Genomic DNA, 24,580 nt, shown 5'->3' with positions numbered 1-24,580 from the left:
TGTGTGCAGCCTGTTTGTTGCACTGCGTGGTCCCCTTAAGACTGTTGTGCAGCTGTGCATCCATGTAGCTTAGAGGGAATATTGGTTGTCATTGTAGATGTGGAAGCTGATCCCATGGTTACAGATAATGTCTCAAAGGAGCAGGGGGAGACCAAGAAAAGGTTCTTGTGAAATTCTGCGTCTAACAGTGCAAGGGCAGGAAGAGAAGCCATTGCTGAAAATGATGGTTATGATAAGATTATCAAGAGTGGAACCAAGCGAGGGCAATTGCTCAGATTTGGAGAAATGAGGAGAGGCATTGGAGGAAGAAGGCGTTAGTGGAAAACGTAATCTGTGACTTTGGTTAGAGCTGTTTCAATGCTGCGGCAGAGATGGATACCAGATTGGAGAGAGTTCAACACGGAGTAGCAGGAAAATTGAGCATGGATTTAGGAACCAACAGCACATTCAAAGTCTTGAGGGGAAAAGAAGGCTGGAAGTTATCATGGTCAGAGGACATGAAGAAGGGCTTCTTGAGGAAGAGGTGATGACAATGGCTTGGAAAGTGAGAAGGGCAGCACCTGAGGAAAGAGAACCATTTATTTAGCATGTAAATGAAAATTGGCTTGTCAGAGGTTTCGTGGGAATGAGGTTAAGGAAGCCATTGAAACATACAGACAGGTTTGTGGACCTCTACCTAATTTTATTCTTAGCAGATCCATCAGGAAGTATACCTGAGTACCAAACTAAAGCTAACAATAGTATGATGGAGTGCAAAATTCAAGCAAAACTGAATTTGCATTCTGATCTTTTGCTCACTTGTCTAACACACTGCACTGCCATGTTTGTGTGTAATTATGAAAGCAGGTAATTGAGCTCATCTAGTGTACACTGTCATCTACAGAAAAGTGAGCAAACTGCAGATGATGGAAATCTGAAACAAAGAGGAAAATGCTGGAAAGACTCATTAGGGCAGGCAGCATCTGTGCAGAGAACAGGCCGGTTAATGTTCCAGGTGCAGATCTAGTTTTGAAGAAAGGTTTACACCCTGAAGCTTAACTGGCCTGTCCTCTATTCTTTCCTAGAACTCAATCGATCTTCATCCTTCCCTAATGGAAACTTGCACATTTCTGTTCTTTGCTGAATCAACTAAGCTCATGCCCACCATACTAGCTGGTAGTCTAGTCCACATGCTAATGTTACTTGGTCAGTTTATCCAATGGCCTACTTATCTTGTAATCATTCCTCTAGGTCTGGTCTCTTAGTTGTGCACAAAAAATGCACCATTGTTTCCCAGCAAGATTTAACAAATTTGAATCATGGTCTCCCTTATATTTCCAGTGGAAATATGTTGAATTTTGATGCTGTTACTTCATTGCCCAGTGATCTACGATTGGTTCCCAGTCAACACCTAACATAGAGTTTGCACTTGTGGCAATTGGTGTCTTTGGCTGAGGCAGAGATCACATCATATAGAAAGTAAGCATCTTTATAGGTAGCACTTGGCTCATGTGATCTCTAAGGCTGGTTTCAATCACCTAGGGCACTGGAGAGGAATTTGCCAGAGTACCTTACTCCTAATTGGCCCCGCATTTTTTTTTCTGATTTGCAGGCCTGGTGGTCTTTTTCTGCTCATTCATCTTGTATAATTGTGACTGCCATGGACACGACTAATAAATAAACATAAAATTGGACTCTGATTAATTCAACATTCTGCAAATCAACAATCGATTTACCTGAACCATAGCAATCTCATTTGTGATAAGTCCATAGCGGATGACTATATTGCACTCTCTTATGTCCAGGCCTTCTTCTGCAACACTGGTGGCAACTAGAAGGTTGATGATCCCATTTCGGAATTTCTGAATGACATTGTGTTGTTCTTGCTGTAATGTTACAAACACACAGGAAACATTGAGCACCAAATATTCTGTGCATCTGTTAGCTTGTCTGTAGACATTATTATAAGGTCTAAAACAAATCAGACTAAACTTCAGAAAATTAGGATGGTAGGAAAGTGCATTCCACAATTTGCGATTTTCTTTTCGTTGTTTCAGTTCTGATGAATGGTCACCACCCAAAACATTTGCAGCATATTGCAAGATCTGAACATTTTGTTATATTGTCCTCTTTGCTGCCCTCTCTGTTGGGGAGGTGTAAATGAAGTTAGTTCAGTAATGGCTACTGGCTGTGAGTCCAATGTCAGGGGAAACAACAACTTTATACTGTATGAGAAGAGAGTGCTGATTGATTGGTAGGTGAACTCTGATTGAAAGAGGTATTGCCATAGAGAATGTACCAGTTAATGGTGACTAACAGTTAACTGCCAAGCATTGTTTGAAATTTTAAAACAGGCAGCTTGACCCTAATTGGTCAAGGCATTGCCCTGAGGAATGAACCAATGAATGGCTATCACTTATTTTGTTTAGTTGAAATAGGTGCAATGTGTGTACATCTGTCTGCAAAGAACAGGGCCCTGTGTATTAATATATGTAGCTTCCAGTACACGCAAATGCGCCACACTGCGATCCCGACTGACAATCTTAAATTGGTGTCAGCATAATGCTTTCCTCACCATGATGGGGCCAGATGTTTTTGAGATAGTGGCAAACTAATGTTACCCAAGACATCCCAGTACTGTGGAATATGCTGAAATTAATGAAATTCTGTATTCATGTTATGGCATGACTAAGAATGAAATTTCATTGAGAGTTATATTCTGCCAAAGGAAGCAGTTGCCAAGTGAGATGGCAGATTACATTCTCAAATTAAAGAAACTCTCTTGTCACCATGGATATTGCGCAAATTTTAAAATTGACCTTAAAGACATGTTCATAAGTGGCCTAAAATAAAATCCATGCCAAGCTTTTGATCAAAGGCAATAAGCTGACATGGAGGAAGGCCTATGATGAAGCCACAGCCATGGAGATGGCAGAAAGAGACAGTTGCAAATTGCAAGGGAGTTCTTTTTCTGAACTTGCAGGGGAGGTCTATCAGATTGCAGTGAGATCCAGCCCACAGCAACCGAGTTCACAGCCTCAGAGTCCTGGGCCAGTGCAAGAGTATTAGGCACCCTAGATGAACCTTCAGCCTTGGACCAGACACCCCCTCCCACCCCCGCAATAATTAACTTTAGAAAATGAATATTGTGCATTAGCACGAATTAAAATTCTGCATTTATAATTACAGATTTATTTTACATGAAAAGGGAGAATAATATGATAACGATTGTACATTCTCATTGTTCTGCACTTTTCACAGAATACGTACTAGAAGAAATGCACATTACAATGTGTGATATGGCTCACATGATGTAAATACTCTGTCTTCCTGCAACAGTTACTAAATGATTTCATGTGTAGTTTACATAATCAATAATCATTATGATAGAGTGGGCTAGATGAAATTATGTTCTTTGATATTATTTATTGGTTCAGTTTTGGAATACTATGGTTATGTAGATGTACAATCTTGTAACACTTGCATAAGCAGATTGAAGAATATAGTATGAAATTTTGGGAAAGGCTGCAATGTAAATACATGGAAATCTATGTGTGGATGTGTGGACCAGTAGATCTGGCCCTATCATTCCCACTGCTGAAGCCTGTTTCTTTACTTATGTAGTTTCGTGAATAGTTCATTCAGTTTTTTGCTGGCCCCCACATTTTGCCAATCGGCCCTGTCAGAGACAGAAATTTAGATGCTACCATTGCCATGGTAGCCACCAAGCATTTAAACGCCTCCTATTACCAGTCAAAGTGCTATGCCTGTGGGAAAGTCGGACAAATCCAGAGGGCAAGCAGCAGTAGAGGATCCAGGTCAGGGTAAAGCTCCAGGTCAAGGTTGTGGCATTCCTAAAAGTATAAGGTATGGGAGTCTGGAAACTGTCAAATGCACATACGATACTTATGGAAACAGAAGTTGATGTTAATGAGCAGGAAGATCAAGAGTTGTACTCAGTCAGAGAGCAAGGCAAACAGCACACGCAAGGTGAGAGTTAAAGGGCAGAAGATATAATTCCAGTGCTCACAATAAAAATGAAAGTTTGAGATTCACAACTCACTTTCATCACTGATAGAGCTGCAGCAATGTCTAGTACCTCAGAAGGAGAGTACAAGAAATTCCTAAGTCACATCCCCTTAAGTAAACTGGGTAGTCAGTACTAGTCAGTAATGAAACTGACTAGTAATTCCAATAACTGTATTCCAGTGTTCGGTGAAGTTAATGTGAGGGTGAAATGCAATGATCATCCTATTACTTGCCATTGGTAGTTGTAGGAGGGAACAGAGTCTCCTTGATGGGAAGGAATTGATTTAAGAAGATACGTTATTTACAGTCAGGATCAGGAAGAGTATGTTTGGCATTGAGGAAGTGCTAAGAGAGTACAAAATGGTCTTTGAGCAGGAAACACCGAATGATAAAATTAGGCATCACAAGGCTGAAGTCAAGATAAAAGACAATGTACAGCTGACAGTTTGCAAGGCTAGGCAAGTGTCCTTTTTATAATTCCTCTGTCCACATTTATAATGGAAGTTGCCCATGTAAACTTTGCACGGTATAATGATAGCTTTTGGTCAATAGTGGCTCTGTAGCACCTCAGTTTTGCATCTCCCAGTGACTGAGCTGCAGTGGAATTCCAGCAAACTGCTTCTCCGCTTAAGAAATTGTAAGATTTGACAGTGATCTGGTAAAAAGAATTTATTCAGCCGGTTTAAAAAATTTAACAGCTCCAGAGGTAATTTGAGATTCGCTCAAATTCTGCCGCTTGCATGTATTACCAAGTAGTTTTGGAAGAGATCTACTGAATTGCCTGCAGCAATCATTGGCAAGCATTGAATGGTTGGGTGTCAGACACTTGCCTCAGATGTGGTGGCCACAATCAGGTGACCAACAAGATCAAGTGTTACTTCCATGTTAAAAAAAAGCCTTTACAACTGAAACATTTAATAAGAAAGAATACAGATGGGTAAAGTCTTTATAATGATTTATCCTGGAGAGTTTCCGAATACATCAGCACATTTGGCGATGTGTGAATAGTTCCTGAGTACAGCAGTGAATCTTCATGCCAGAATCCTTTGATCAAATTGTTCATAATACTCAGCAAATACTCTTCAGAGACCTGACTCAGTGAGCAGCTCTTTTCTCACCCTGAAGCCAACTGCTTTGAAATTCATTATCAACAGTTTCCTCAGAGCAGTCGCATTGGAAAGAGGCAGACATTCTCAAAGGGGGTTTACCTTATCCTATGCCAACTTAATCAAGCGATATTCCATTAACTTTTCCATTGTAAAACTGTTTAAACTCCACTGTATATTGGTCAAGTAGGAATACCGTGCATAAAATGTATTGAGGCTTTTTTTATAAAAACACATTTAAATGAATGAACCATTTGTTAATATATTTCCATGTCCTGCAATGAACGGGATTTCTTAGGTATATTTAAGTGTTAGACTGACCTAATGGAATTGTTTAAATTAGCACATTTGTTCTGATTTTGTGAATACTAGGATTCATTTTGCAGCATCATCAATGCATCAAATTGTGTGAAATCACCCGAGGGGGTCACATGAGGTATTGGCAAATGCAAGAGGTTGGCTGGTTTGATCATTCAAGTTTGTTCCATGTAATTTGGTTGACGTACTATATTACATTCCCGTTCCCTCTGCTCCCATTTAATCTGTACCTGTCTGGTTTCCAGCCATTATTCACATCTGATTTTGCTCTTTGGCTTTTGGAAATTCCTGTGAAGGGTTTCTGGCTTCTGCAGTAAGGGCACTGGCAAACCACAGGTCTGGAGAGAACAGGATTTGGTTTTTTTTTGGCATGGGTTATGTCTCCCTCGCTCCCTGTTCCACATTCAGCAATTGTTGCTGATATCTTTCCTCTCTGTCTATTAATACTCAGTGGCAAAGTTGGGAGCAATGCCAATTGAGCTTTACAATACTTTTCAAATGCCATCAGATTGGTAAATTCAATTTACACACCCTGAGGGCAGCTGGGCTGCTTCCTCCTCCGACTCCTTGTGGAGAATTTTCCCCATGTCAGGTGGGCCGAGTGGGCACAGACCGGCCAATTAAGGTCCGCTCAGCGTAATGCGCGACTCCCGAGGATAGTGGGAGTGGACGGACGGCGGTGGGAGTGGACGGACGGCGGTGGGACTGCACTGACCACTGGGTCCAATGGCGACCCGCCGGCCTGTTTATCTGAAGCGCTGGCAGCCTTTGCAAGGCTGCTCACAATGGCAAATAGAAATGTTCGCCAGAGGGCTTCTGGTGAGCAGGCCAGGCCGAGAGACAGGGCAGTGGGACAGGCCAGGCCAGGGGGCAGGGCAGTGGGACAGGCCAGGCCAGGGGACAGGGCAGTGGGACAGGCCAGGCCGAGGGGCAGGGCAGTGGGACAGGCCAGGCCGAGGGGCAGGGCAGTGGGACAGGCCAGGCCGAGGGGCAGGGCAGTGGGACAGGCCAGGCCAGGGGGCAGGGCAGTGGGACAGGCCAGGCCGAGGGGCAGGGCAGTGGGACAGGCCAGGCCGAGGGGCAGGGCAGTGGGACAGGCCAGGCCAGGGGGCAGGGCTGTGGGACAGCCCAGGCTAGGGGGCAGGGCAGCGGGGCAGGGCAGTGGGCCAGGCCAGGCCGGAGGGCAGGGTAGTGGGACAGGCCAGGCCAGGGGGCAGGGCTGTGGGACAGCCCAGGCCGGAGGGCAGGGCAGTGGGGCAGTGTGCCCATTGTTTTTCGGATGAGTGCCTAGCTGACCTCCTGGAGGAGGTGACCGAGACAGTCAGCTCCCAAGATGTGGTACGACGCATGTGGGTCCAGTGCTGCAAGAGATTCAATGACCTCCTGCACTCGGGAAGGGTGAGTACCATGTTGCCTGAGGTTGCCTAATGCAACCGTCAGCCTTTCCCCCACAAAGGCACCACCACCCCACCCCTCCCCCCAACAACTCTGAGTGTAATTATAGCATTGAATCCTTCACGGCTCGTTTCCCTCGCTGGGTGGGCCAGCAGGTATTGCCCATGCCTAGTTCATCCTGAGAGGGTTGTGCTGAGATGGGTTCTGCACCTGCAGCATGTGTGACACTGACACCCAGAGTATAGATTCGGGGGCAAACTCAAGGATCTGCACCTAGGCACAGTGCTGGAACTGCAAAGCATGTCAGAGTCAGGGTGCTAACACGCTGGAAGGGGAGCTTGCAGGTGGTGGGGCACCGATCGATCTGCTGCCCTCTGCACTCCATGTGCTTGTGCCTCCTTGTTTTGTAATGTTAGGCCGTGTGGTGCCAAATGTGATGGAGGCATCATGTGGGCAATGGGGGGTCAGCCCGGCTTCTTTGTGAGGGTGTGCGGCAGCTGCAGGGTGACAGAGAACCAGAGCCCTGCAATGTCCCACTCTGGCTGGGTTGGCAGGGATGTGATGGGAATCCAGGTAGAGGCTGGAATAATCAATGCTCTTCTCTCCTTTTCAGGAGAAGATTGCGCACAATCCCTCCGAGTGGATGTGGACTGATGGAGGCCAGGCTCAGTTGGTCATCGTGACTCCATTCGAGCAGCAGGCCATGGATTTGGAGAGGCGCCTTGCGTCCAGGTCCACCAGTGGTGGTGAGGCTGGGGTGCCTCGGGGAGGTGTGTTTGCCGAGCACTGAGTTCACCATGTGTATCCCAGCAGCCACGGCACTGCTGAATGCTCAGTGATTGAAGTTTACAACATGGGTTGACCATTGGTTATGGAAGGATAACTTTAATCAAATGTCCTTGTTCTTCCCTTCATCACCGGAGCAGGGCCAGGAGGAGGAGGCAGAGGGGCCCCCTCTAATACCTGAGGGCCCTGAACATTTCAACTCACCAGCGTCACACCATCTCCGCCAGGCAGGCACCAGCGCAGATACTAGCACCTCGGTGGGAATTAGATCATCAGCTAGTGTCCTGGGGCACAGCGGCGAGGGCACTTCACAGTCGCTGGAGGTGCAGGCGGAGACAGAGAGTGCCCATGGTGCCGGCAGTCGGAGGACTGTTGGGGCCCAGGAACATGCTCAGTGGGTGGCTGATGATGGGCCTCTGGAGTCGCCCGAGAAGCAGCAAATGCTGGAAGTGCAGCTGGGTATACGGGAGGATCTGGGGGAGATACAAGAGGCAATGTGTGGCATGGTGCCCGTGCTGGAGGAGTCTACGCGGAGCATTACCGATGCAATGAGCCTCATGGCCGAACGCCATGCTTCCTCCATGGAGAGAGTGGCGACTCTCGTGGAGAGGCTCCTCCAGGAGAACAATCAGGGCCTCCAGGGGTTGCGCTCAGACCAGCAAGCCCTCACAGCAGCATTGACCTCAGCTGGTCAGTGCCAGTGTGGGAGATGGTTTGGGCACCAAGTATCCCAGCTCGGCGCCCATCCATCTACGGTGAGCAGGGAGTCCGAAGCAACCTCACGTCGGCGCAGCAGCTGCCTGGCGTCTCTGCGGGCTCCTCTCAGGGCGCTCCAGATGAGGGCAGCAGCTCCTCCCTTCCCTCTGCCAGTGACCATGGCATCCAGTGAGGCTGCGGCGACTGGGGAGATGCCAGCTGTGGAACTGGCAGCTCCCTCCCAGGCGGGGCCAGCACAGGCTCCACGGGCCAGAGGATGGAGGCCAACAGGACAGCAGAGTCAGCAGGCTGTCTCAGATGCCAGTGCCAGCAAGGGGTTAACACCTAGAAAAGCACCCATAAATTTAAGGCACCTTAGGCACACCATGGGTTTCTCACTGGTGCTTTTATGTTGTCCCACTATTAGCTCATGACCACTCGGTGTAACGTGCAACACCTTTGTATTTTGTTTTCTGAATTTCACTTTGTTATATTATTAAATTTTGATCTGTGAACAAGTCTCAGGGTGATTCCTTATTTCTGCAGGTGGACAGGAACCCATGGGGCAGAATTTTGCCCTCGATTGTCGGGCGGGCCCCACCAGCTCGGTGGCGGGCGGGGGGGCAGTCGATCGCCGCTGCCGCTGAAATGGGCCCCGCCGCCATTTTGAGTGGGAGGGGCAATTAAGGCCCACCCAGCGGCCTGCCCGACGGGAAACACTATGCGCTCCCTGTGCCGGGGGTGGGGGGGAGGGATTCCCCATCTGTCAGAGTGCGCACATCTCCCTGAGACTAAGAGCTGCCTCAGGGAGAGCGCTGACAGTGCTTGAAACTTTAAAAATAGAAAAATAAAAATATTATTAACATGTCCCTCTCATGTGACAACGTCACACGAGATGGGACATGTTAATAAGTATCACAGAAACGTTATTAAAGTTTTTTAAAACGGTCATGAAACCTCATCCCGCCAGTGGATGAGGTTTGATGTTTTTACAGAAGCCGCTGGGGTTCCTGGCCTGTCCACCAGCCTTAAGGTTGGACGGGCAAGGCCTTTAATTGATTTAACTACCCTGTCAATGGCCTCAATTGGCCATTGACAGGTCGGCGGGCAGACAGCTGATCGCGCTGTCCGCCCACCTTCCTGAATATTTAACTGGACCAGGATGTCAGCGGGAGTTCCCTCCGATATCCTCCCGCATCATTTTCGCATCAGCGAGCAGGCCCCGCCCCCTGCTCGCCAACAGAAACATTCTGCCCAGGATGTTATGAGTGAGTTGTTTGACAATGAGCTTTATTGACAAGGCCCTTAGTCAATGTTTCTATCCAGACAGATGTTGCTCTCAGGTATCGAGTATGGAGCCTGCAGCTCTGGCGTGTGTTGGAGGTTCATCTGTGGTGTGCGAGCTAAAGGTTCATTGGATTAAAGCCTCCCGGGTGTCCCTGCCTCCCTGGAGTATGCCTGGGTCAGCGTCTAACCCCTCAGCATTTCCCTGTGCGTGCTCATCCTCGAACTCACTGCTGGAGTCATCGTGTGCAGCCACAGCCACTGCGTCGATGTCTTCATCATCCACAGCGTCCCCCCCTTTCCAACGCCAGATTGTGGAGAGCGCAGCATGTAACCACTATCACCGACACATGATCTGGGGGGTACTGGAGTGCGCCCCCTGAGTGGTCCAGGCATTGGAAGTACATCTTGAGAAGACCAATGGGTCTCTCTACCACAGCCCTTGTGGTGCCGTGGCTCCTATTGTACCGCTGCTCAGCTTCTGTTCCTCGATGGCGGAGAGGCGTCATGAGCCACCTTCTGAGGGGATAGCCCTTGTCACCCAGCAGCCATCCATCCAGCCGGGCTGGAGCACTGAAGAGCCCCAGCACCTGGGAGTGTCTGAGGATGTAGGTGTTGTGGGAGCTGCCTGGGTACCTTGCACAGACTTGTAGAATCAGCATCCTGTGATCACACACTATCTGCACGTTCATGGAGTGGAAGCCCTTCCTGTTGACGAAGGCAATGGGCTCACCTGCTGGCGCCTTGATGGCCACATGTGTACAGTCTATAGCACCCTGGACACGGGGGAAGCCAGCAATGGCCGCAAAGCCTCTGGCTCACTGTGTCTGGATGGCCTTGTCCCAGTGGAAGTGGATGAAGGTGGATACCCGTCTGAACAGAGCGTCTGTAACCTGCTTGACACAAGTGTGGGCAGCTGATTGGGAGACACCACAAAGATCACCCACCGAGCCCTGGAAAGAGCCGGAGGCATAGAAGTTGAGGGCAACTGTGACCTTCAGAGCCACTGGCATGGGGTGGCCACCCACACAGATAGGGGAGATCTCAGGCCCAGTCATTTGACAGATGGAGGTCCCTGTCTCCCTTGAGAGATGGAGCCTCCTTCGACACTGCACCTCAGACATATTGAGGTAGCTGCTTCGCTGCCTGTATAACCTGGCAGCAGGATAGTGGCGTCTTCTGCAGCCCCTTCTGCCTTGGACTTCCTGTTGGCCCTGCACCCCTTGTGCTTTCACCTCTTCTCTCATAGGTGGCTCCCCTGTAGGCTGACTGTGGATTCCTGGCCTCCTCCCCCCTTCTGGCCCTCCCTTCCTCCTCGGAGTGGGTGCCTCCAGTGGAGCACAAACCCATTCCCAAGCCCCAAAAATGATCTTTACTGTAGGGTCCGGACCTGAAGCCTGTTGCTCCTGTCCAAGCAGCTGTGAAGAGTTTTGAAGTATTCCTGCTCACACAGGCAAGTAGCAATAACTTTCACAATTAAACATCTAACAGATACCACTCGCAACCCCACTCACCCCTCTGATCCCGCCCGTGGATGAGGTTTATATAAATGTGTCTTTCCCGCCTGCCCGTTGCACCCGTGCGACGTCCTGAAGATCGCACGGGCCCCGAAAAATTGCAGACAATTGCTGCTCAAGGGCCTTAACTGGGTGATTAATTAATGGTGGGCGATTAATTAATGGCGGGTGTGCATCAGAGAACATCGTGTGCCAGCCCACCTAAATATGGCGATGGCGCGCGGTGACGTCGGGACACTCGCCTGACATCACCACGCGTCATTTTACACGTCGGCGTGCGGGACCCGCCCCCACACGCCAACGAGAAAATTCTGGCCCCTCTGTAGCTGCTCTCCGATATCTCAGCTCTTGTACCCTTAAACCCCTCCTGACCCAACTCTTCATCACATTCTAACCTACCCTCAGTCCAACATTCACTGACATCGGGAATGGTCCCTCCCTCCCTTCAAAACGATCAGACTGATAGTTTCACTATTGTGTGGGTATTTCTTTTTTTTTTCTTAAAAGTATTTCTAAAAACTGGATCATGTGACACGAGGTGAAAAATCTCCTAAAGTGACCCTTTTTACCAGCAGCATTAACCTCTCATCTTTTGTTGAGATCCTTTGAAGCAATTACTGCCTTGTTCTAGCACAGTTCCTATTTTGTGTCATGTATCATTTGCTGTGTGTGCTTTTTAAAAAAACTTTGTCCCACATTTTAACAGTTAGAATTCATTCCATTAAATATGCAGGAGGAAGTTGATTGCAATGCAGTAATAATGTCACTTAAGGGTTTACCAGCAGCAGCTGCTGAGTAATCCAAAGAATGCTAGCATCCTGTTTATGGAGTCTGTTACTTTCCTTTTGATAGAGGGCGGAATCGTCCCAGATTCGCACTGAGTGCAGCAACGAGCGGGTAAAACGACATTTTACCTGCCGGCCACAATGGCGGCTTTTCACGCCGTATCATCCCAAACCTGCTGCGTTAATTATGCATTCCAGGGAAACAGGCTGTTTCCATGGCAAATGGGCTCTCATTCACCCGCCACACCATCACCTCACCGCGTCATCACGCCAGGCGCCATATTTAAAGTGCAGCCACGCGCACACCTCTCGCTGCTTCCAGTCCACAACTGGCGCAAAGAAGACATGGCCCCAAAAGGCAAAAACACTGGAGCTTCCAGGTTCAATGATGTGTATCCCAAGCACCTCTTGGACGCAGTGGAGGCCGTGATGTCCTCTACCCCCCTCTCTGGCCGCAGGATGGGCAGCAACCTCACTAATCCGGCTTGTGAGGTAGTGGCAGTGGTGGTCAGCGCCAAAGCTCTGCAAAAGAGGTCAGCCGCCCAGTGCCGCTACAGTATGAATGGTCTCATCCGTGGGCATCCACCCAACCGGAACCCTTTCCCCCACTCCGGAACCCTTTCCCCCCAAAATCCTTTTCCCCATCCGGATCCCGCTCCCCCTGGAGCCCCTTCCCCCGCCCCCCCATCCTGAGTCCTTCCCACCGATTAGACCTCCGACCCCCCCCCCCACCACCTTATTAGTCCCTCCCCCTTCCTGACTCCCTCAGACAACTTTACTTCTTCCACCGCCCTTAGTCCTTCCCCCTCCTGACTCCTTCCTCTAACCTTACCTCTTCCTCCAGCCTCACTTCTTCCTCAAGCCTTACTCCTTCCTCCTTCCCGACTCCTTCCTCCTTCCCAACTCCTTCCTCCACCCTTACTCCCTACCCTCTCCGCACTCCTTCCTCCCCACCCGGACTCCCTCCCCTCTCCGCACTCCTTCCTTCCCCCGGACTCCCTCCCCTCTCCGCACTCCTTCCTTCCCCCGGACTCCCTCCCCTCTCCGCACTCCTTCCTCCCCCCGGACTCCCTCCCCTCTCTGCACTCCTTCCTCCCCATAAACTCCCTCACCTCTCCGTACTCCTCCCGCCCCCGGACTCCTTCCCTTCTCCGCACTCCAAACTCCTTCCCTTACACCTTCCACCCTACACCTACCTCTCAAGTTGCCATCTTCTCCCCTGTTGCCCCCTCCTCCCCGCATTCTCCTTCCCTCCCAACCTCACCCCCTGACACCTTCATTCCCCGCCAACCTCAACCCCCAACACCCTCATTCCTCCCCTCCCAACCTCACCCTACGACACCTCTTCCTCTTCCAGTCGATCCTAGACCTTCCTCTCCCACCCCCTTGACCATCATCCATTGTGAGCATCAACAATGAATTTCCAACTTCTGAGAGCTGCTTCGCAGCAGAGCTGTGTCCATGAGAATCCACCCAGCATGTCATGGACGTTCCTCCAGATCCTGCTGCTGTCGGGCTCCAGCAGCTTCTGCTCCTCGGATGTTTGTGATGTGAACAAGGCTCTGGTGGTAAGTCCTGACTTCTGCACGTCACTGTTGTCACGATGTGTTCTGTGCCGGCGTGTTTTCCCACCGATATGGGCGAACGATCTTACGGGGGGGGTGAGTCCGGTGGGCTGGCCTTATAATGATATGCTGATGTATTACAATGAGGTTCCCGATGTCCGATGGCAGGGAACGCGACCCACCATCAACAGGCCGAGCAAACAAACACAAACAGGTTTCATGATGTTGTGAAACCGATTTTTGGCCTTCTCACCATATTGTCCACTCACACCACCGAACACGCCCGATGCCAGTGGGCCCGGAAGATTCGGCGTATATCCAGGATATGTGGCATTTCTATGATGAGCTATTAGATAAAAGTGCATTGCAGCTCAAATGAACAGTTACAAGAAAAGATCAAAAGAGCTCACCAAGGCTCCTTTGACAGCAGCTCCCAAACCCGCTATCTCTACCGCCTAGAAGGACAAGGGCAGCAAATGCATGGGAACACCACCACCTGCAAGTTCCCCTCCAAGACACTCACCATCCTGACTTGGAAATATATCGCCGTTCCTTCACTGTCACTGGGTCAAAATCCTGGAACACCTCCCAAATAGCACTGTAGGTGTACCTATACTCAATGGACTGCAGCAATTCAAGAAGGCAGCTCACCACCACCTCCTCAAGGGCGATTAAGGATGGGCAATAAATGCTGACCTTGCAAGTGACACCCACATCCCAAGAATCAATAAAAAAAATTCTCAGTGAATCTTAACAGTCCAATTGATAAAGGTATGTATGGTATGGTAAGTCATAAAGGCCAGGAAGAGATCCAGTTTGGGTCTGCAGCTTGAATAGAGTTAGATAAGGACAAGGTTACTAGCCTCCAAATGCCTGGTATAGAAAAAGGTAAATTAGTAATGGTTTCTTATGGCTACCTCCTGCATAAAAGTGTGTGTATGTGAACATCCATGACAGAGAATCAGGTTAGTCTGAAGCTTCCAATCCATGATCAATTAGTCTGCTAATTATTATTGTTTCAACTTGTGTGTGAAAATGGCCACTCAGGCAAGGCACAGAAGTGTCATCACCAACACTGTCATGGTACTGCCTCACGAATCAATTATCTTCAGAAAAGGGCAAAAAAAAGTACAGAATGAACCACAGTGGCACATTTGTCTGGAATACTAAACTCTCTCGCTGCAGCTTTAAAAAAAAATTGTGCTTGTAAGAGCTGGCGAAAAACAAAATAGAACCATATCCGTCTAGGGTTAAATAGGCTACAGTGACACTGGTTGGTTGAGAGTGGGTGGTGTTATGATTGTATGGATGCAGGATGGAGTTGGGGGTGATAAAAGGAATTGCCTTAAGGGGGAATGGTAGGAATGCAGCAAAGAAACAGAGGGCTTCAACACATGGTCACCTGTTCTCCAAACGATTGGGGCGATATTCATCCTTTGTACTTATTGCCTCACTACTGTGTGTGTAACCTGGATCAGTTGTACCTGGATCATTAAAATTACTGACTTATGCCCTATTGGTTGAATTGATCTGTACACCCCACTGTTTTGTCATGTTTAGCATGAGTAGCAATATTCCAGAAGGAAAAAAATTAGTAAAAACTGGGAATTAAGAATACTGGTCCGAATTGGTCTTGTATACCTTAAAATGGAACACCGGTAAAAACTGGGAAATAAGAATACTGGTCCGAATTGGTCTTGTATACCTTAAAATGGAACACCAGTAAAAACTGGGAAATAAGAATACTGGTCCGAACTGTTTTTCCTTCTGGGATCCCAACCAGCTGCACTGGATGCGAATGGTATTTTCAGTGCACTAGACAGTTCCAGCTCACCTGAGTCATGTGCTTAGTCTGGCTGTTGACACCGGCCCCAGTCAGGCTGTCTGCTTTGATTTCGGATGCCAGTAACTGACTGCTCTTAATCCAGCCCAACATGGCATGCGTGCTCTGCCGTGTTTTTGTGAAGATAATCCCTCGGGAGTTTGAGAGCCTAAACCGTTCCAGGAGTATTTTTTCCAAGGTTTTCAGTTTCGGATTTTCGTACTCTTTTTGTAAGGAAAGTAAGCGCAGCTCGTCTTTCTTTTCTAATGAGAGGAGTACAGAGTGTGGGGAATGGAAAGAGCACAAACAATCATTCATTCATTAATTGACCATTAAATGGGTCCATTCATTCTGCAATTATTCTTCTGAAATTACAATATACATATGTATCATAAAATTATGGTAATTCTGTTATAAACATAACATTTTGCTTTCCTTTCCCTCCCCTGAGTCTTCCTGAGATATTGTTCCACTCTGGTGACTATTCTTTAATATGCAAGCCCTCACAGTGAGTGTAGCCAAGCTATTTAACTGTGCTGAACATGACTTCATTGGATGCTTCACTCTCTCCACCACCAACACACAGTGGCAGCAGTGTGTACCATCTACAAGATGCACTGCAGCAATTCATCAAGGTTCCTTCGACAATGCCTTCCAAACCTGTGACCTCTAACACTTAGGAGGACAAGGACACAGATGCATGAGAACACCACCACCTGCAAGTTCCTTGCTACACACCATCCTGATTTGGAACCATTTCACTGTTCCTTCAACATCTAACTCTACTCATGCTGCAGACCCAAACATCGCTGGGTCAAAATCTTGGAACTCCCTTCCGAACAGCGCTATGGGTGTACCTACACCACAGGGACATCAGTGGTTCAAGAAGGCAGCTCACCACTGTCATGATAATAGTTGATTGTGGTTGTGGACTCCAGTATTAGATACTATACGGTACTCTGTACTGTATATGGGGGTCACCTGACATGGGGGTTAAAGGTCAGATGGCACATGTTGGAGCCTGTCTTGATACAGCTCAGGCACTGCTTATATATGTTCATGTTAGGAAAATGTGTTATCAATAAAGTTAGCTCAGCTACAATGTCGACGGCCTGTGTGCATCATTAAAAAAAACAAGAAACAAGACAACCACCACTTTCTCAAGGACAATTAGGGATGGGCAACAAATGCTGGCCTTGCCAGTGACGCCCGCATCCCATGAAAGAATGTACAAAAAGACTTCTAGCAGATCTCATTGGAAAGCAATCAGGAGCAGGAATCCTGGTCTATTATCCCTCCAGTCTTACCCACCCTGGCTTTCTGAGGTTTCCCTGAATCAGTATTTTACAATCTTTAACTTTTGAAAGGCACTATGGTCAGCATGGTACCTGCACTAAGTTCCAAATTCCCTCCACTCCTGTGCTCTCCAAGCTTCATTGTGTCCACATGCCATGTTGTTTTGAATTCAATATCCTTGCCTTTGGTTTCCTGTTGTGACAGGGGATTTCCCCACCTTGTCTTTGTTGCTGAATAAACCTTGCATTCCTTGAACACTGAACATCTCCTCACCACCTTCCTTTATTCATCCAATCAAACAACCGAAATCCTAGTGCATTACTTCATCATTTCTTGAACAGTCTGCTAAGGTTGTGGAGAAGGGTTTGAGTTTGGGAGGGAGCGTGGCAGTGGGAGTGTTTGCTTTCAGCGAGTATTAAATCAAACTGTCAATATCTGGTCTCTATGTGATAACCCTCCACGAGCCTCAGCTCATCAAAATGCTACAATCTAGGTTCACAGTCAGTTACAGATTCAGTGAGTTATAGGTGCATGTCTATAAATAGGCCAGATATAACAGGAAACAGAGTTGGGATAAATGGTCATTTTCAGGATGGCAATCTGTAACCAGTGGAGTGCTACAGGGATCAGTGCAGGGCCTTAACTATTTATGATCTATAATGACTTTGATGAAGGGAATGGCTGTATTGTAGCCAAATTTGCTGACAGAATGAAGATAGGTGGGAAACCAAGTTGTGAGGAGGATACAAAGAGTCTGCAAAGGGATATAGATAGGTTAAGCGAGTGGGCAAAAAATTGGCAGATGGGGTATAATGTGGGAAAGTGTAAGGTTGTCCACTTTGGTAGAAAGGTTAGAAAAGCAGAATATTATTTAAATAGAGAGAGAATTCTGCAGTACAGAGGGATCTAGGTGTCCTTGTACATCAATCACAAAAAGTCAACATGCAAGTACAGCTGGTGATCAGGAAGGCAAATGGAATGTTAGCCTTTATTGCAAGGGGGGATGGTATATAAAAGTTGGGAAGTCTTGCTACAACTGTACAGGGCATTGGTGAGGCCACACCCAGAGTACTGTGTACAGTTTTGTTCACCTTACTTAAGGAGGGACATACTTGCATTTGGAAGCAGTTCAGAGAAGGCTCACTCAGCTGATTCCTGGGATGAGGGGTTTGTCTTATGAGGAAAGTTTAGGCAGGTTAGGTTAGGCCTATACCAGTTGGAGTTCAAAGCATGAGAGGTAATCTTGCTGAAACATAAGATCCTGAGGGGGCTTGACAAGGTGGACGCTATGAGGATGTTTACTTTTGTGGACGAATTTAGAACTAGGAGGTGCAATTTAAAAGTAATTTTTTCTCTCAGAGGGTCATTAGTGTTTGGAATTCTCTTCCCCAGTGAACAGTGGAGGCTGGTTCATTGGATATATTCAAGACTGAGTTAGGCAGATTTTTGATTGTCAAGGGTTATAGGGGGCAGGCAGGAAAGTGGAGTTAAGGACATAATCAGAGCAGCCATGATCTTATTGAACGGTGGAGTAGGTTTAATGGGCCAAATGGCCTCCTCCCACTCCTGTTTCTTACGTTATGTTCTTATGGAACCTAACCTTCCCTTTAAACAAGCCAGAATGCATCCTTACCATTAAACACCGTGAGTAGGAATCGATCTGTTCGATCAAGAACATCTTTAGTTCTCTCAATAATGTAGAAATCCTCCAGGTATTCCAACGCATCAATCATGCGCACTGTGTCATTGATCAGAAGGGCATCGTTGTATTTCCGGAGGTGGAGGGCACAATTACGTTTTTTTCTGTTGGAAGTGATGGCACCTAGCAACATCCAAAAACAGAATAATGATTAGACATGCAGAATACGTACATGGGCTCAGAAATTCAATTGTGCCCAAAATCAGACGTGCAGGAAGTATAAAGTATGTTGCACACACCTAATTCTGTGGTTGCAAAGGCCGACTGAAATCAGCGTTGCCAGCTCATTACTGTGAACCATTATTGTTTAGCAATCTCTGGGCCATTGTTTTTGGCTTAGGCTGAAATATGGGAACGATTATGAGCTGTATGGCCTAGTTGGTAGCACTCTTGCCTGTAAATCAAAATATTCAAGTTTCAGGTCCCACTCCAGGGGCAGAATCTTGCCCTTGTCGGACAGGCTCGGCGGGGGCAGTTGGGAAGCCGCCTGCAATCAGGGCCGGAAGGTGATTTCACGCTGGTACGCCGTTTAAGGCCCACCCAGTGTGAGACGTGAGCGGATGTGCTCAGCGCTGCCTCTGCAGGCGGGGGGGGGAGGAGGGCAAGCATGAACTTTGCACATGTGTGTAAGTGCGTGCTTGATAATCTCCCTGAGGCACAGAGCTGTCTCAGGGAGATGAAGAGTTATTAAAAAAAAACACTAAAAATGTAATAAAACATGTCCCCTCATGTGACTCTGTTACATGAGCAGGGACATGTTATTAATTAAGTTTTAAAATTTTTATTTTATTTTTATTTGCTTTCGGAAACCTCATCCCGCCTGTGGATGAGGCTTCCTAAAAAGTGCAAAGGACGCTTGGCCTTTTCGCCTGCCCACCAACCGTAAGTTTGGACGGGCAGCGCAAAGTTTAATTTAATTGATTATTTAATGGCTTTAACGGGCCTTTTAATTGTCGGCAGGTGTGCTGCCAACTCCGGCGTGCGCCTGCCGACTGAAATATTGCGTGACTGCGCGTTGACGTCAGGACACCGCCCGGTATCAACGCATGTCATTTCACGCTCGAGCGGGTTGGGCGCGCGCCCGCCGAGCTAAAGATTTTGCTCCAGGACTTGAAATTAAGGTTGACATTCCAATGCCTTACTGAGGGAGTGCTGTCCTGTCAGAGGTGCTGTCTTTTGGACCAAGTCTCCATCTGCCCACTCAGGTGAACTTAAAAGGTCCTATGCCACTATTTTGAAGGAGAACAGTGCAGTTATCTCCGGTATCCTGGTCAATATTTATCCCTCAAACAACATCACAGAAGTAAATTATCTGGTCATTATCACATTACTGTTTGTGGGAGTTTGCTGTGCACAAATTGGCTGCTGCATTTCCTCTACTACAACAGTGACTACACTTTAAATAAAGATACTTAATTGGCTTTAAGTTGCTTTGAGATGTCTGGTGGTCATGAGGGGTGCTATGTAAAGGCAAGTCTTTCTTTTCTTTGCCTAGCTGTTGGTTTTGCATTATTTGTTAGAGTACCACATGCCACTCCCTCCTTTTCAGAGTTGGCTGTGTTTAGTGTTTACGTTTCTCAAGTAAATCTATATAATTGAGAGGTACGCCATCCTTCCACATAGAGTTTTACGTTTGCTGCTTTGCTTATCCCCTAAACTGATGCTAATTATTTACCTCACGCAACAAGAAATGGATCCATGAAAACCATCCCCCTACCTTCTTTTTCCAGTTCTACAACAGCTTGCTCATAAATCTGTGACCCCAAACTCCCAGGGATTGAAGGTTCATCCAAGTGGGAGTGAATGGTTCTCATCATCATTTTAATTGTGTCCCCAAAGGGGTCCTGCATGAGAGTCAGGAGAAAAGGTGAAAGTGAGATTAGAAAAAGCTGCAAAGAACTGTTTAAAACAAAATTCTGAGTTTACCAGGAAAAAATCTTCCTCCTATAATCATGTTTTTCTCTTTTCTTCTTCCTTTTAGAATTTTTAAAATTTCAGATTTTACATCATTTGTTTTGAATTGGGGGGAAAGGAATACACGGTATGGGCTTAATGAAGATTCACTGGTGCAATAGCATGCTGCACTCTAATCTGCCTCAGGTAGGGCTGAACTATGTTTATATGGACCACAGTTAAAGAGACATTTTGGCACAGTTGGGCCAGAGCACAGCCCTTTCATTCCTAGGAGTTAAGTGAGTAATTAGTCTACTGAAGCGCTATATGACTTGAGTGAATAGGAAAGGGTTTGATGCTGTAGAATTCTATGCAATGGGAGTGAGTGGGACAGGGTTCAGCCCATTAACTTTCCAAGCTCAGGTCGTTTGTAGACTGCATTAGGACTAGTGGATTTGAGGGAGGGATGTATCCTTAGCGGGCAGCAGGTCCAATGGGGAAGTGAGACGAGTACAGAAGTGCATGGATTCATCATCATGTCAAGGGGTTAAATCCTGCTTGGAATCAGTGGATGAAGAGGGTGTCTTCCCTGTTGGCTTGTGAAACACATCTGGGCAGTGCTAGGACATCAGAACAAATAATTGCCCTGGCAATGGCTGAGTGATAGCAGAGGTCATCATGATAGCAGGAAAATGGAAAAATAAAATCACTGTGGTGTGGGTGAGGATGTCTTCTGAGGTTAGGACTCAGATACATATTCAGAACTGAGTAGAATGGGCTCTAACAAGCAGATAGACGCAGAGTACTTTGTTTGAATACTAAGTGCCAGTGCTGGAAATGTGTGGGAGTTTGGTCAAATTGAAATTTTATGTAACGTGAGTTAATTTTTCCTGCTTAAATCAGTTTTTGTTTGTGGAGGGTTATACTGTCAAATATGAAGAATGGCTTGCTTTCAGTTTGTTGAGTAGCACGACCAGACCACCTATGGAGAAGGCAAACCCAGCAGGTAAGAAGATCTTTCCCAATGGGAGAGAAAGACTTGCCCAAAGGTACATTAACCTTAGCCACGATCATGGTCCTTCCTAGAAAACAGCACCAGAGCAGAACTGTAGACCCTTTGACAAGGGAATGATCACTCTATAATCTCAGGGATGGGGACAATTCCTACAAAGGTAGGTGTGGATTTGAGTCAATTGTACTAACCACAGCGGTAGATGGCATATGCACAAAGCTTTTGGAGTCCAAGATAATCAGTATATGTAGGGATGGGGATTATTTCCTGAGTTTGAATATGTATCTGAATTTGAGTCTAAATTTATTCAGGAAATTATCCTGGGATAGCTTGCTAAAGAAGGTGTCAGTCAAAGTTTCTCCACAGAAGCAAGCATGAGATTGGGAATTCAGCACATGGTACATTGTAAATACCTGTAGATTGTACTGTGCCATTGTGTTATATTGTTAAAAATTCGCACTAGATAATGTGCTTTGAATATTAATTTTTATATATATAGTTTTATGGATTTCATATTTTTAAGGTTACATGCAGGAGTTAAAATGTTATACCTGTTTTCTTTCTTCTGTAATGTCATAACTTTTTACAGGCTGAGGGACAGTATCTTCTAACTCTTTTATACAATCCTTGGAGGATGTTATCTTGGCGGCGTCCATATTAGCACAGATCTGTAACAAATAGAACATGCAAGCACAATGGGCATCAATAAATTAATACAGTATGCTAACATTGTAATTAATATTAAAAATGACTGTTGCCCCAAATTAATTATATTTTTCTTTTGCTGTGTGTGAAAATTGCTTTTCTCTATTCTCTCAGTGCCTGGCATGTTGGACCTGCCCAATGAGTCCAACAGAAGCTAAGTATGAACTCAGCAGTGCTTGGAATTCCAAATGGGTTGACTCAATGCACAGCGTGTTCAAGTACCCTGAGGCACATAGCGGGAAGGTAAAAGTGGTGAAACCCAAATAAATCTCTCAGTTTTATTTCCATCGTGGATTTACTTTGAACCAGCAAATCAAAGACTCCTGAAGAGGCCAATTTCATTTATTGAGAGGTCAAGTGCTGCCCTCAACTAGTGAAATTACCCTTGCACTGCATTCTCACTCCACATTCACTTCCATTCACCTCCTTTTCAAAGCTGTCTTATTTTTTTTTTAAAACTGTCCTGATCAGCTTTTGTTAATTATAACAATAGCTCAATCGAGACAGGATTTATTAAAAAGTTTGTTCAGTTTATAAATATTATTTGAACTGTGGGATTAGATTTGCAACCTTTGACATTATATCTGCTACTTGGTTTATGAAGAGAAAATCCTCATTATTTTGCTTTGGTTCCATTTTTGAGCTATGGTTTTTCTGGTGATTGCAGGCGCATGTCATGTATAATGTCACAGCGAGCTTAAAGGGAAACAAATGAATGGCAGTGAATTTTGCATTAGTATTTACAATAATGAGTGTTCAGTTTAGTACATAATATATACGGGTTAATTTTTAAAAATAATTATATTATTGCTTCTAGATGCTAAAGTGAGAACAGCTAACAGAATTGTTTTGGTTAACAGCAGAGGTGTCCGATGTTTCATTAATGTGGGCAGCAAAGATGCACATGATGGATCCTCAGGGAAGCCACATATAAAATTTAAATAAACCCACCCCTTAATATGCCTACATTTCAAATTGCCAATATTAACAGATCTGTGTGTTCTGGTTTAGGAATTGAGGCAACAGTGATATAAAAAACAGACTTTTCAAACCTCCGAGCTCATAAAATACAAACTGGACAAACCATCAAATAAGAAAAATAAGCATAAAGAGGACTGACTGGCTAGGCTCTTGAGGCCTCAGCAGTTGCATGCTTCACTGAGGCAACTGGTTTGACATCTATGGCTCAGAGGATAGAGGTTTGGAATGTGGTTGAAGATATTTTATGAATAAAGTATATTTTTGCAAAAAAAAAAGATAGAGGCAGAAACTTACCTGGCAGGGGAGAGACCATGAGCATGGTTCTGCCAAGGCAAGGTCGGGAAGCAAAGGCTATAACCAATCGAAACCCATACCATGGGTTATCTAACACTGTCCGAGTCACGGTGAAGGACAGCGAAGGAGGATCACCTATGGATCGGGCCTTCTTCGCCAGGAGGATCCTGTTGAAGGCGTGCGGTTTTGAAGCTCCGGAGATCTTCACCCTGCAGGATTTCCCCAGCGCTGGATTTTTCGGCGTGACGTTCAAGCGGGTGGGAGACTGCGTCCAGCTCCTGAGGGTGTTCGAGGAGAAGAGACACCTGCCGGAGATGAAGATCCTGACGGCGGAGCCACTCTTTGCTCTGCCGTTGCAACGGGACCGGGTGGTGACGGTGCATCTGTACAACCCCTTCGTCCCTGTCGCCGATGTGGTCACCTTCCTCACCAGGTACTTCGATAAGGTGGGGAGCGGCACCGAGATTCGAGACGACTTGGGGGTCTGGACAGGCAAACGCCAGTTTAAGGTCACGTTAAAGACCGACGGTAAGGGAGCCATTTTCCACCCTCCTTCCAGATTCGCTATCAGGGGAAACCGTGGCTACCTGGTCTACGCTGGGCAACCCAAGCATTGTCGCTCATGCGGCAAGGCTGGTCATGTGGCGGCCAACTGCAGCGCCTCCCTCTGCAAGATCTGCAAACAGGAAGGGCACCAGACAAAAGACTGCAAACAGGCCAAGTGCTGCAACCTGTGTGGCGAGGCAGGTCACCTCTACAGGACCTGCCCCAAACGCTGCCGTACTTACGCACAGGCAGCCAAAGCCAACGAAGGGGAAGCAGAAGAAATGCTTCGTGTCACTCCAACCACCAAGGCCCCCAGGGAGCTCAACGGGACAAAGGATGACACAGAGAGAGACAAGGTGGAGGAAGAGATTAAGGCAACAGAGAGCCAAACAACAGCACCACCCCCTGAACCTCCCACTCCTCAGGACAGTGAATCAATGGAGGAGGAGGCAGCAGTGGAAAAGCAGCAGGGGGAGCGGCAGACGGTGAAAAGAGCCAAAAGGAAGAAGAAGCGAAGAAGGAGCAAAGCCACTTCCCAGACAAGTGGCAAGAGGCGTCTCCCATCCGACATGGATGACAAAGACAGCAGCTCTTCGGATGAAGAAGTGCCAGGGCGGCACCGACAGAAGAAACGGCAAAGCTCCAGGGCATTGGAGGACGAGACACCCGAGCTCCAGAACATTGGAGACAACAAGGAGACCAGCGCACCCCAACTTTGCCTGCATCCTGAGGAGGCCAGTGCACCACAGCCCCTGGAATCTGGGAGCAGTGAGGCGCTCAGCGCACCCCAGCTCCGGGAAGCCGGGAACAGCAACACCCCAGAGGGGATGAGTTTTGGAGAAGCTTCTCCAGCAAAGGTCATCTCAAAACCC

The 24,580-nt window shown here is 47.0% G+C and overlaps 1 protein-coding gene across 2 annotated transcripts in view; it reads right to left on the bottom strand.

Moving 5' to 3' along the window:
• dhx58 (DEXH (Asp-Glu-X-His) box polypeptide 58) overlaps positions 1 to 24,580 on the bottom strand; it is a 50,157-nt gene that overhangs the window by 4,908 nt on the left and 20,669 nt on the right. For both annotated transcript variants that reach the window (XM_078529259.1, XM_078529260.1), the window contains exons 5-9: positions 21,734 to 21,850; positions 19,995 to 20,121; positions 18,212 to 18,400; positions 15,295 to 15,545; positions 1,716 to 1,865 (exon numbers count right to left, since the gene is read on the bottom strand). In XM_078529259.1, coding sequence (XP_078385385.1) covers positions 1,716 to 1,865; positions 15,295 to 15,545; positions 18,212 to 18,400; positions 19,995 to 20,121; positions 21,734 to 21,850 — 834 coding nt within the window. The remainder of the gene's footprint in view (positions 1 to 1,715; positions 1,866 to 15,294; positions 15,546 to 18,211; positions 18,401 to 19,994; positions 20,122 to 21,733; positions 21,851 to 24,580) is intronic.

The sequence above is a fragment of the Cetorhinus maximus genome, chromosome 25 (genome assembly GCF_964194155.1).
Source record: "Cetorhinus maximus chromosome 25, sCetMax3.hap1.1, whole genome shotgun sequence".
Taxonomy (NCBI): Eukaryota; Metazoa; Chordata; class Chondrichthyes; order Lamniformes; family Cetorhinidae; genus Cetorhinus; species Cetorhinus maximus.
The sequence above is the reverse complement of the archived record's forward strand: the minus strand, read 5'-3'. Positions and strand labels throughout refer to the sequence as shown.